Here is a 13,657-nt window from a genome sequence, read left to right on the forward strand (position 1 = left end):
CAGGTGCAAGATGGGACTCTCAGACCGGGGTGATCACCGAGGCTCGTCTAAAAGACCTGACCCCAGCCATGCCCGTCATATCGGTCCGAGCTGTGCCCAATGACCGTCAGGAAACCAGGAACATTTATGAGTGTCCTCTCTACAAGACCAAGATTAGAGGGCCCACATATGTGTGGACTTTGAGTCTGAAAACCAGAGAGCGGCCAGCCAAGTGGGTGCTGGCTGGAGTGGCTCTGCTGCTTAGTGTCTGAGAGGGAGCTCTAAGGTCAAGATGAAGACACTTTACTGTTCAAAATAGATCTTTACTTGGTGTTCGAAAGGGAAAAGGTGTGTCTTTTATGCTTTGTGTGATGCGTAGTGTTCATTTTATAGTAATTCACATACAATAAAAAAAATGATTGAACTCCCGGAGGATCGAGGCCTAAACTATCAGCCAAATCACTGGAGTGGAAACGGATTTTTTGTCTTTTTATTGAAAAATGATAAAATATACAGAGAAATGCCAAAAATTCACACACTAGATCACAGATAGAACTGATAAAAGTCAAAGCACGTTTGGAACCAATCAAATCTATGAACTACAGGATACTCGATAAGCAGGAGAAAAACAATAGACAGTGCTGCCTCATTAGAGCGGTCTTCAAGTGTGTCGTTTTGTAACACTTGTAACTCTTACAGTATGTTATGCAGCAGTTTTAATAGCACATTAAATTACACAGGTAAAATCATTCTGACAATATGGCAAGACAACCTCTAATTCTCTGTTTGCTGCTTCCCACTCCCAACATATCCCTTTGGCGAAGTTACTTCCTTTTAATTAAAAAAAATGTTTGCCAGCTTCTTTTAACTGGAGGTTGTACTGCACGTAACCTAAGTGGGACACTGTATGTGCTGAGTCAGAAACTTCTCTCGGTTTGGCCTCTGTGTGGATTTCTATGTCTTCCTAGTGTGCGTTTGCTAAAGTGTTTCCTAGTCACTGTCAGACCAGTCGAGCTCCATCATGTCCATGGCCGCGGTGGCCATGTTGATCTTGGTTCCGTGTCGCACGCTGCAGCTCTTCACAGAGTTCTGGTTGGACGATGACCGCATGCTCACCTGCACTCCGGAGTGGCCGAGTACGCCCACCTCGCCTCTGATTTTCTGGCTGAGGTCGCCTCGTACCCCCTGGACTACAACTCCCATGTCACCCCTGCGACCCCTGACCCCCAGCTCGCTCCGGACGCCATGACCCACGACTTTCATCATTCCCATGTCGCCCATGTTCATGTCCATGTCTCCCAGTCTGTCCATCTCACCCATTTCATCAATATCTAAGGACAGCATGTCCCCCAACCCCCCCATGCTACCTTGGAGACCCTTAAACATAGCTGGGAGCCTCCCACCATCAAGACTTCCCTCCATCCCCTTGTCCTCTGGCCTGTCCCCAAGTTTTTCTATCTCCCACGCTCCCTCTTTCTCCCTCTCCCCCTCTGTCTCTCCAAACCCGCCAGAGAACCCTCTCACAATTGTGGTGACCCGACTTCTCTGCATGCCTCCCCTCTCCCTGTCTCCTTCCTCCCATGTCCTCTCCTCCCTCTCCACTACACCACCCGGGAAGCTCCTGAGTGTCACTTGCACCTTTCCGCCCTCCAGACTCCCGCTATCGTCCCTGTCCCTCTGCCCCCAGCCTTTCTCCTCCATGGTTCCTTCCTCCTCCTCATCCTCTTCTCCGAACCGGCCCTGCAGCCCTCGGAGCATGGCGTGGAACCTCCCGCCTTCGAGTGAGCCCACCCCCCTCTCCAGAACGGCACTGCTCCCTCTCTCTGTGTCGCCATTGCTGAGTGTGCGGAGGAGACAGCTGACACCAGCACTGCTGACTCCTGCACTGTTGGAGTCCTGAGAGTGCGAGCGGAAGAACGAGCCGGAGGAACCGATGGACATCGGTGTGAAGAACTGAGAAAGATGAAGACGGGCGAGACAAAGGGGAGAATTAGCAGTTTTTCAAGTTTTCAAAGTAAGATTTAATTAAATGGCACACTGACTTTCAACACAACTTTTTAATATTGCATGCCCAACTTAAAGCCCCCATGGAATTATTTACTCACTTTAAAATAACTGAAAACTGCAGAGGGAATTAAATATGACGCAAAAACAAAGGGCCTTTCTTTCTTGGATATCTTGTTGGTTAAATTACAGCTCAGCACTCCTGAGTCCTTAATGTGTGAACAGAATCATGATTAATTAGATGTGGTTGGCTCACAGGTGAGATGTTGGAGCGCTCCATGAGTAGGGATGTTGGACTGGGAGTCCTGTTGGACCTCTCCATCAGCCTCTCCTCCCACAGTCTGAGCCTCCTCTCCCTCTCCTCCAGCTCCTTCTCCTTGGAGTAAAGCTCCCGCTCGAGCTTCCGGAGGCGCTCCAGAGTCGACTCGATTTCACACCTAAAGTATTGATTGAAATGAGACAGCCACAGATGAATTCTCAGTGAGCTATTGTAACCACTGACAGAAATATCTCAAAGTGAGCTTCAAAAGTAGTGACTTGAGGGGAAAAAATGCATCTTGTCTAATAAAAAAAAATTAACTTATAATAACTTATTTCAATATCCTTAGTTCAGCCTTTTGGTTGCACTTTATTGTACTCTGTAATTCTTAAAAAAATTTAATAAAATTCCAAGAATTTGCTTTTAATGCTCAAGCCAAATCTCTGTGCAACCTATTTGTTGCATTATTGCTAATGTCCACAAGAGGTCACTATGAAGCTGATGAGAAAGTGCCTATGAACCTGCATTCAGAAACACAATTAACTCTCAGAGCATCTAAATATAGAGTGAGATCTGACGCACAGCCATACCTCCTCCTGTGTTCCTTCCATACCTAACTGTCCATTCATCCCGCCCCTTCACCTCCTTCACTTGTAGCCACCCCTCTCCTCCTTGCCCATGTTTTTCCACCCCGTACCTAAAACTTCACCCAGAATTGATTGCCCCGTTGCACTCATGTTAAATATGCATAGAATGTCGCACCTTCTCTCCCCTGGTCCCTTGCCCACCTCTCTCCCACCCTGTGTCATCGGCCCTCTCTTGTTTCCCCACTATCCGCAATGTTTCTGTCTCGCCCGATGTTTCAGATGTCACACTCACACAATACATTTCTGTTCCACCCTGAACTTCTCTTCTTCAGCTGATTTCTCTTGAACTGTCCACCCACCCGCCACCCCTTCTCCTCTAACCCCATCTCTCTCGCTCTCTCTCTCTCTTTCTCTCTCTCTCTCTGTGTGGTAGAGAGAGAGAGCAGAGGGGACGAGCAGAGGAATCTCTTCCATGGACACTTTCCAGAGAACTTAATATAGACTGAAGTAGAGTACAGGGTCACACGTTCAACTTCTCCTCTCAACTTCAGAGTCAACCGAACTGTTTATGCATGCATGTGTGTGTGTGTGTGTGTGTGTGTGTGTGTGTGTGTGTGTGTGTGTGTGTGTGTGTGTGTGTGTGTGTGTGTGTGTGTGTGTGTGTGTGTGTGTGTGTGTGTGTGTGTGTGTGTGTGTGTGTGTGTGTGTGTGTGTGTGTGTGTGTGTGTGAGCGGATATGTTGAATGTGCACATGCACTTATCCACAGACGGCATTTATCAGTCTGACAGGAGAACAACACTTCACTGTAAAGACTTAATCGAATGACAACAGCCTCTCATACTGGCACACACTCCTTTGCATTCATTTCTTTCATACGCCTGCACACGTGTAGCTCTGTGCCCGTACCTCCACTGGTCCTTATTATGTAGGAAGGAGTTGCACTGGTCCGGTAGTCTGCTGTCATTGGCCATTGTCTCCAGAGTCACAAGCACCTGCTTAAACTGAGGACGCTCCTGGATAGACATGCATAAACAGTTTAATTTGTTTTGAAAGTATTTTAAGTAAACACCACACACACACACAATGTTGTCAGGACCTCATTCACAGTGTCTCCGCTCAGATTACAGTAACTCACCTTTGGATCTGCTTGCCAACATTTCCTCATCAGCTCTGCAAAACTTGCTGGACAGCTGGTGGGGATGGTCAGCCTCTGTATACCCAGACACAAACACATGGAACATGTTCAAAAGCATTTAGTTCTGAAATAAAGATTTTAAATGAATCAACAACCAATGCTGAAAAAAAATGATTTCAACCATTAAATATTCATGTCAAAATAAGCTAGACTGAAAGTTAAAGTTAAACTGCACTGCTAAAAGTCCAAATGTACCGTTAGTGGCATCCCACGTAAAACAAGACATCAAGAAATCATGCATGCAACCAATCAATTACTTTCTTGCTGAATATGGTATAAATTGTAATATAGAGGGCAAAGATATAAAACATGGATAGAGGCTCATAATTAAACGCACAAGCGACGTTTTTTGTGAAAAACAAATACTTGTTTTTAGACTTCGATATTTTTTTATTTGAATATTCCTGGAATTCTTTCACTTGTCTCATGACACATTTTGTTTTGTTTTGTTTTCTTTTGTTTTGTTTTGTTTACAAGCAAAATTGTGGAGATGAGACATGTACATATATACTTTGTGTTTGGCTTTTCCAGCCATCATCAGCAAACATTAGCATGCAGTTGTTTCCCCATAATGAAGCTGATTGGTACAACCAAACAAAGTTCAGTTAAAAGCTGAATTATCAGGACTATAATTATATGAATTGATCAGTTTTTTATATAGAAAGCTGTCACTTTACACTTAAATTCAGAGTATGATACTCCCCTGGCCTATTCTTTTAAAACTGCCATAATAGAATTAAAGTTTGTGGTGTGTTGGAATGTATCCACTCCAGCTCATGCAGAGAACTCTTAAAACATGTGAATATTTTTATCATTGAATTCACAGTACTTGACATAAGAGTCAAGTACATTGGCCACAGGATTATTTAATACATTCTTCTGAAAATGCTACAGTTAAATTCTCTCTCTCTCTTTCAAGGCCAGTCATTGTAATGCTTGCAAATTGGAAAGTTTAATCCTAGAGTGTAATTAAAGGAAACCTGAAAATACTATCTTCATAAAATAAAGGCATTGCATTGACCTATATGACACACAATATAAAATTGTTGCTTAAAGATGCACTAAATAGTAGTTTGTTTTGCTGCACACTATTGCAGACCACTGTGCTACTGTATAACTATTAAAAATATACGTACATATGATTTCCTACAAGAAGTAGGCCTGCGTTGGAAAAAGGAAACTTTTTCGAGCCCATTGCAATACATTTTAGATCTTTTGCCACAGGCATTATTTACTAAATATGCAGAATACAAAGAATAAAATACAACTTTCCCTAAGCATGACTTTTGATACTGAAAAGAAATATTGCCTTTTTACTACTGATGCAAATACAGCTATAGCGTCTTGCTTTTAGACATGAATTCTACTCTGCACGCCAGCTAAATAAAAAAACTTTTCTCTTTATACCCATCCAACTGTTCACCGGCCTCCTCCTGAGTTAACACTAAACATGTGCACAGTTCCGTCTCTGTCTGAATCAAACTGACAACATGAACTCAGTGGCCTCCTCCAGACGTCCAAGCTGAGTGCCAACAAACTTCCTACAGCTGAGTGAGAAGAAATGAACTATAATAATAGAATTTAGATGGAACCCTTTAACCAACACGATCCTGCTCATTTTTACTGACAGTGTTCAAACACATGCAAAGAAGCAAGATGTTTTTCCTCCTTGTGTGTAACTTCTGCCCCGGAAAACATCACTTTAACTTTCTCGTCACTTTTTCTGGCTATAGAAATTATTTAATAAGTGAACCAAGACTCAGGGGCAACTGGTGCACTACTACTTTTCTATATGTCAATTCTACAAAATAGTTTTCCTTCTTTTAATAAAATTCCCCATTTTAATGTAAATTTTAACTGACCCGCTGGGTAGCGCCCCAATGAATTCTTTAATAGTGCAATAAACATCCAAAACTGTCAGTGCAAATTTCTTTGGAGTTTACCATTATGGACTCATAATAGTAAACTCTTGTTAAAAGTATAGCACAAAGACACATGATCAAACCATTAAAAAGTCTCGTGCATGTTATAGTTCGGTTAACACTTCAGAATGAGCCCTCAGTGTGTGTTTACTTCAAACACAAAATGGTGGTGTGGGTGTGTGTTTATATTCGCTGATGCATAAACCACAGCAGCAACGCACAGCATGCTGCTCAGATAATGTCTCTGCGTTGTAGATCCCCAGTAATCATCAGAGCTCTGAATGAGTCCAGATAGCCCCATAGTACAGTAAATGGAAACAGTTTTCCCTGGGGATTAATCCGAAAATACCACCGACTCCGAGTGGAGAGGGGGAGAGGTGAGGGGTCAGGAGGAGAGGTGTAGCAATGGAGGGTGAAATCAGAGGGAGACTGGGAAATAGGAAGAGCGAGAGAGTGAGTTATTTAGGGAGAGTATTTGGAGATGAGCCAACAGCTACAGAGGAATCATGTTCTCCGGGTTGTTTGTTGGCCCCTTGTGTGTGTGTGCGGTTTTTGAAAAGGAATCAAGCGCGTCAGTGAGTGAAACCCAGACCTGGTTTAACCATCATCTCCTACCACCTATAAACCTTTAAAATCAACCTTCCTATGGCTGCAATCTCTTTTTTTTTTTTTTTCCTCGACTCTCTCCCCCTGTCTGTCTTTCTCTCTCTCTCTCGTAAAGGCTTTAGGCGGAGGGGGGGGTCTGGCCAAGCTCCACTGCTGTGTATCCAGGCCTTACAAGAGCAGAGAACTGACATCAGGCCTAAAAATACTCCGCCTCAGCCTCACCAGCTCACAGTGGAAACCATGAGAGCATCACATTGTGCCTCCAGCCGTCTCGAACTCTGGCGGGTCTACATGCGTACACCGTGCTCAGCAAGGTGCGTCTGTCTTTGTCTGTGTCAACGAGTGCAGCTTACCTCTTGTTTTTCCACCACCAGCCACGCAACCTGGAGCCCTTCAAAACCCTTAAAGGGAACCTCCCGAGTCAGCATCTCCCACAGCACCTGGCCACAGAACAGACTGCGTTAAGAGGTCGGAGGAGCCCGCACAATGGAGTACCGCAAATCCAGCACTCCAGCAAAAAAAGAAACAGCTCTCACATGCAAAATAAATAAATAAATAATTAAAATCGCTCTATACTATTTGAATGGAAAAAAGAATAGCTTCACTTTTTGGTAAATGTAGGATTTGAACTCTTTAGAAAGAACAAATTTCATCTGGAAAAGACTCCACAAATGGATCTCCTGTTTATGACTTGTAGTACATGACTATTTTATAAATATTATTAGAAATAGCATAGAAAGAAAATGTGAAAATTGACTGAACTGTTTGAACAAGAAATAGAGAGAGAGAGAGAGAGAGAGAGAGAATAAATCCCCAGTCTGATTATGAGTTTAATAAATGTCTCTTCCCCTGCTTTTGTTCCTTTCTCCTGAAGCTTCAGGGTCACAAAATCCTATTCTTCTTATTGTCGTCAACTCTTTCACTCTTATTGGCTTCAGAGCAACAGGTTCACACTTATTTCCACTCATCAAATCAAGTCCAGATTTTGAGGTCTAAAAACACTGATGAAAGCCACTTGTGATGGGGTTTATTTTCCCTAATGGTGTTTTATTATACTAAATAAAAGCAATTGAAGTCTGACAACTATGAGAATATTTTGATTACAACCAAGATCAAAATGAATATATTTTCAATCTCAATGTAATATAAGATATGTTCTAACTATTATCAGTGAGTGTCTTTAGTTGCTGAATTTTCCCCAATTTTTTGGGGCCACGAGAACATTCAATTACAGTTTGGAACTTCTTTTAATCTATCATATTTTATTTTTTTATATTTTCAATATAAAATTCATTTAACTGAATTTCAATTTTTTATCTTAAATAATATAAATTATATGATATTTCAAAGTTTAATAGCACTAGCTGGCACAAAATAACAGAATATGTAAGGAATAAATAAGTAAAACACAAACAGAACTGTACGATTCCCAATCTTCTAAAATGGTATGTTACATATTTCTATATCCAGTAATAAAACTCACCACACCGTAGGAATATGTGTCACAGGTCTCAGAGACTGGCAGGCTCTGAATGACTTCTGGAGCCATCCAGGGAAAAGTGCCCACCACCGTCATATGAGTGGTATGAGACAAAAACTTTGACGCCCCAAAGTCACAAATCTGAAATTCAAGACAGAACCAATGCCATGAACTACGTATCCAACTTCTTCTTTTTTTTTTTACTTCAGAAGTCACAAGAATGTTGTTACAAACCTTCAGCACTTTATCTGCTGTCATAACCACTGGGAGAAAAAAAAGACAGACCAATCGAGGGTTAATATTTTTATGATGTCAGTAATAGCCAACTGGTATGTTGGGCTCATGCTCAGATGTGCATAAAAATACAGAAAACAAGTAAGAGGATCTTCCTAACAAGGATCATAATGAGCTTCCGTTACCATTTCGTGACTTGAGGTCTCTGTGAATCACTTTGACTGGAGCTTCTGCATGAAGGTAATGCATTCCTGTAGGGAAATCCAGCATTAATAACTTTCAAAGAAAATAAATGGATCTTTGTGTTCCTTGTTTGTGAGAGTCTTTATTATTTTTAACATTAATAATAATAATTCATTCATTTTCTTCCGCTTATCCGTTTCCGGGGGTGACAGTCTGAGCACCGTCACCCAGATCACATTGCACCATTTAAGAACCTTCCTGCAGGTGGTGAGCCCACGGGAAGGTGGCGCCCGGCGTGGGACACGAACCCACTACCCTGAGATTGTGAGTCTCATGCTCTACCAACTGAGCTAGCCGGGGCATAATAATAATAATAATAATGATAATAATAATGATAATAATGATAGATACATTCAAAGTTTGAAGTGAGCTGAAGTGTCTTGTGTATGTTTAACAACATTATTGATTTCATTAAATGCTAAAACAGCAAGTAAGATTTTACTCTCTGCTTACTTTCAAATTAACATTGCCACTATTTGTTTTACAAACACTTCACCACATGTTCTCTTTAACCCCAACGTCTACTGTACCTTTTTTGGTCACTTATTATATTGCATTTCGTTACCCATGCTCTGTTATGAAGCATTTTACTGAAGGACTAACTTTAGCTGCGGCCTCCATATAAGACAGAGGTCAGCAACCTACATGACCAAAAGAGTCGTTTTTGTCACTTTCTACCAAATCAGATTTAACTGGAGCCACAAAACATGTCTAACCTTTACAATTAGGCCAACAGAGCTTGTAATGTTTCGTATATGTATATATATAGTTTTGATGTGTGTATCTTATGTTGCATTACTGAAGTTTCAATTATGAGGTTAGGATGGGAAACATTTTCTTAGTTCTTTCTTTTAGTTCTTGTGTATTTTTCAGGATTTTTTCAAATAGTTTTTACATTTTAAAAGAGGAAAAAATATGATAAAATGTTTATTGACATAGACCGCAGACCCTTGATCTAAGAGGAAACTCCACAAGATGTAATTTATACCTGCTGCAATAAAAAAAGGACACTGGCATTAGCCTAGGTCAATGAAGACAATTTTTTTTGTTTGTTTGTTTTTTGGGGGGCGTATGTGAACTCCATATAGTACTGTAAATCTATATCCTGTAAGTACGGAGCTGAAGTCTGCTTACATTGTTATAATTAGTTGCTTCACATCATTATTTAATTGATGATATTTTGTCTTTCCTTTAGGTGTACCTTTGGCTATTTGTATGGCCCACGTCATGATCTGCTCCATGTCCATCTCTTCACTCTGCTCACTGGAGAGGTACTCATACAGAGACCCTCCACTGGCATATTCTGGAAGGCAACGCACATATAGACACAAACAGATGCAATTATAAGAGAACATATTCTGTTTACCCAGCAACATATAGGCTCTGTTGATAAGCACAACATTATATAGATATGTAATAAAAACCACTCAGGCAATTGAATTCAATTCAACCCATTCCATAAACTAAATCTAGGTTTAACTGTTAAACGCTTCAGACAGATATTACAGCACAATAGATTGTACTGTCAATTTAGTAATAGAATAGTCGTAAAGCCTTTTTACCCCTTGCTTGGGTGCATCTTAGAATGGTTGTTGAAGTTTACTTCATTATGTTAAATTACCTAGAAAAAGCACTGCATCTCACAGACGCACAAAAAAAGTGTCTCAAATCAGCGGAAAGACCTCCTAACCTTCACTTCCCGACTCTCTAATCCAGCTTATGAGTGAACCTTTAACCTTTTTCCCGTAATGTCTGACAGTTCAAAGAGGCACGTAACAGAGAAATGGTCATCCATCATCAGAGGAAGTATTTGTAGCCGAGTAAAAACCAAAATAAGTGCCCGAATGTCAACAATTTATGAAAACCTAAACCACTCTCCTGACACAAATCTTTTTAATGTCTCCTAAACATTATCATTAATCTGAGCGAGTGATGGACATGGCTGGAAGGAGAATTGTTGCTGCATCAGCCTGTAGTAACGGGTCAGTGCTTTTATCTTAACTATATAACTTTATCTCAGATTACAACCACATCCAAACATACTGGTCTCAATCACAAATGTCCAGCCAGGAAAACACCACAAGAACAAGCATTGTGAACCACTTTATACGTGTATTTTGTGGTACAGGTACAAACACTGGTCAGCCATCGGAGCATGTGGTAACCTCTCTGCACGATTAAATACACACCAACAAAACTAATGTACACACCCACACTGGAGGAGCTGCAACGGGCAGACCAGTGTGCCCTGATCTTAACCCTTTCACTCCTCATCTTAGACTCTGCATGAAAAAGTGAATTATACTCTTTTTCAAAGCACAGCCCTTATGTCAGCTCACAGATTAACGAATACTGACAAACACGTTTTGATCTTATGCTAACGTGAGGACATATGAAAGGATACATGGAGCACACACAGACACAGAAACACACGCACACGCACACGCGCACGCACACGCACACACGCACACACGCACACACTCACATGTAGGGTCTGACCTGTGACAATTCCATAGTTGGGAGATTCCAGCACGGCTCCATAAAACTGAATGATGTTCTTATGACTCAGCACGCTGAGAATCTCAGCCTGGACATTGAGACAAAAGAAGGGAAAACAGGGAGGATGTGAGCACCATTATCATCATCAGGAGAAACCTTCAGCAGAGGTGGAATAAAGTGGTATCTCCCAAATAGTCAAAAAGTCTGACCCTTTATCCATGTGCTTAAAAGTTCTTCACAGTGTGTGCATGATGGCTGAGCCGAGGGCTTAGCCTCTTTCATTCCACAAGTCTCCAAACAAAGACTTTCCACACTACAGTGACAAACATGTCATTAATCTCAACTGACACATAGATCACAACCTCGGCGTACGTGAACGCATAACTTTTGCAAAGCAACATAATAATTATCCATTAGCAACATGAAATCACATGAAACTGAAACAAAAGCAAAGCGTTCTAATTTTCGGTCACGGTTTCTTGCATGGGTTGTAATTAGTGTCAATTTGCATGCTCGCCTTTGCATGTACACGTGAGTGTTCTGTTTGTAGGAACAAAATGAGAGGTGAAATTCATCAAGGTGTATTTACACATGAAGTATACACACATATTCAAGCATGTCTGCCCACCCTGCATGTGTTTGCAGGAGAATGTGAGGAACTCAGTCGTGAAAGAAAAATCTCACTCTTTTCCTGGTTCATGTAGATTGCATGTCTACGACAGTGCATTGTAATAGTCAGTGCATACTTCACTTGGATAGAAATGGCACACTCACAAAAATAACATGACTTGTTCACTCATAGGTCACCTTAAACCTCTGACCAAGTCCTGACACCGGCCAGCTTATTAATAAGCGGGCAATAGAATTATGTTTGTGTCATACTTATGACAAGCCTGAAGTGCAGTGCATTAAGACCCAAATGGCCGCGCATCTCAATCTAATACACAATGGAAGGAACTGAGGAGCCCAGGCACAATCTGTCTACAAAGACTGGGAGAAGGAGGGGGCCATGAGAAGTATGTTTAAGATAAACACATGTTGAATGGCAGACAACAGGGTAGGAGGAGGAGGAGGAGGGAGGAGGAGGGAGGAAGAGGGAGGGGGGCTTTGGAGAATCTGGGAAATTAAGTCGAGATTGATTCTTGTTACAAGTCTTCAGCAGTAATGTGCCACAGAGAGGCTATAAATAATGAATGTACTCATATCCGTCATGACTGCAGAAATATATAATTCTTCTGTGTGTGTGTGTGTGTGTGTGTGTGTGTGTGTGTGTGTGTGTGTGTGTGTGTGTGTGTGTGTGTGTGTGTGTGTGTGTGTGTGTGTGTGTGTGTGTGTGTGTGTGTGTGTGTGTGTGTGTGTGTGTGATCTTTTACCTCTTTGTCGATCTTCAAAAGCTTCTTCACAGCTACTTCCTTGTCCTGGGAAATCCAGAGGGCTCTGTAGACGCTCCCAAAGCTGCCTCCTCCACAGTTCTCATAGTAGAGCAAGTCCTCGTGCTTTATCTGCACAAACGACGAGCCAGGGGACGACATGGCATACTGACTCACACACACTCAGACGCACTCATACACACACATACGCACACAAAGCCCAAAAAGTTCAAACGCTCAACCCACCGACCCGTTATCCCAAATGTATACAAGTCTTGGATCAGCACAAAGTGACTGGAAGATAAGCTCTAAAGAGAGCCAGTAGTTCCCTCCACGGGTCGGAGTGGATGTTGTCAGTCAGCAGAAGAGATTGTCAGGGAGAAGAAACCAGAAAGTGCTGGAAAGAGTGAGAGGGGGGGGGGGGAGTTTGCTCCCTGTGAGTGAGTCAGGGAAAAGTCGGCTGTCACTGCCAGAGGAGGTGTTACATTGCCTGATGGTGGTGATCCAGTGTAACTACAAGGCTGAGTATGTGCTTACACACATACGTCCACACACACCAGCAGAGTTAAAGATGAAGGAGAGGTGAGTGTGCGTAAGTTACGGTCTGCAGTCGGCGTGTGCAGTCTGCCGGGAGCAGACACAAGCTTCAAATATGGTCACTGGCATCCAGGGCATTCCTTCTTCCTGGATAACTGCAGCTATATAAAGCCTGTCACACACCACACACACACACACACACACACACACACACACACACACACACACACACACACACACACACACACACACACACACACACACACATACAGTCCAGCTCTGGACTATAGTGTGTCTGACATAGTAAATCAGTTAGCAACGATGCCTCTGAAATCCATCTCGCACACACTCTGCAACTAAAAACACACACACTCACCAGAGGAGCCGGGCAGGGACAGCATGTTACTCAGCCAGACAGGAATGACCCATTGACATCATCAAGCAGGACGGCTGCAGTGCCATCACGGTGCAGGGACAGGTGAGATCAGCTTTGGGAAGATAGGACACTCCTCACTTGTTGACAGTAATCTAGTACAAATGTAGACTTCAGGGTGATTCACAGGATAAATAAAACATGGCAGGGTCTGTAAGCAGCTCCTGAAAGCTGAAATGAATGATGACACCCCAAAGTACAAATGTGCAGGGTAAAACAGACGCTCCCCCGGAGATTTACTGCTTGAGGACCACCGCCGAACAGACTGGAGAGTTACCTAATAAAAAAACCATCAAGTGGACTGTTAA

General features: G+C 42.3%; 2 protein-coding genes across 2 annotated transcripts in view; one reads left to right on the plus strand and one right to left on the minus strand.

The window, feature by feature from the left end:
* dnah9l (dynein, axonemal, heavy polypeptide 9 like) overlaps window positions 1-456 on the plus strand; it is a gene marked incomplete at its 5' end in the record, with an annotated part of 36,307 nt that extends 35,851 nt beyond the window's left edge. Inside the window, one exon of the mRNA XM_080465067.1 lies at window positions 4-456. Coding sequence (XP_080321193.1) covers window positions 4-251 — 248 coding nt within the window. The 3' untranslated portion in view covers window positions 252-456. The remainder of the gene's footprint in view (window positions 1-3) is intronic.
* On the minus strand, window positions 456-12,790 carry map3k20b (mitogen-activated protein kinase kinase kinase 20b). The gene is made up of 11 exons (XM_080481656.1): window positions 12,383-12,790; window positions 11,010-11,097; window positions 9,712-9,813; window positions 8,453-8,518; window positions 8,268-8,296; window positions 8,037-8,174; window positions 6,907-6,993; window positions 3,966-4,040; window positions 3,737-3,843; window positions 2,240-2,420; window positions 456-1,932 (listed from the first exon to the last, which is right to left on the minus strand). The coding sequence occupies exons 1-11, from the start codon at window positions 12,539-12,541 to the stop codon at window positions 970-972; spliced, it is 1,995 nt and encodes a 664-aa protein (XP_080337782.1). The 5' UTR covers window positions 12,542-12,790; the 3' UTR covers window positions 456-969.
* Window positions 12,791-13,657: the final 867 nt, after the last annotated feature.

This window comes from Lipophrys pholis (genome assembly GCF_963383615.2).
Source record: "Lipophrys pholis genome assembly, chromosome: 1".
NCBI classification, from domain to species: Eukaryota; Metazoa; Chordata; class Actinopteri; order Blenniiformes; family Blenniidae; genus Lipophrys; species Lipophrys pholis.

Bases quoted from the DNA above. Each gene is read 5' to 3' on its own strand.
- map3k20b (XM_080481656.1), bottom strand. From the start codon at position 12,541: ATGTCGTCCCCTGGCTCGTCGTTTGTGCAGATAAAGCACGAGGACTTG. The intron at 8,519-9,711 runs GTACACCTAAAG...ATTTCCCTACAG, and splicing joins GGCCATACAAATAGCCAAAG to GAATGCATTACCTTCATGCA. The intron at 3,844-3,965 runs GTGAGTTACTGT...ATGTCTATCCAG, and splicing joins GTTGGCAAGCAGATCCAAAG to GAGCGTCCTCAGTTTAAGCA.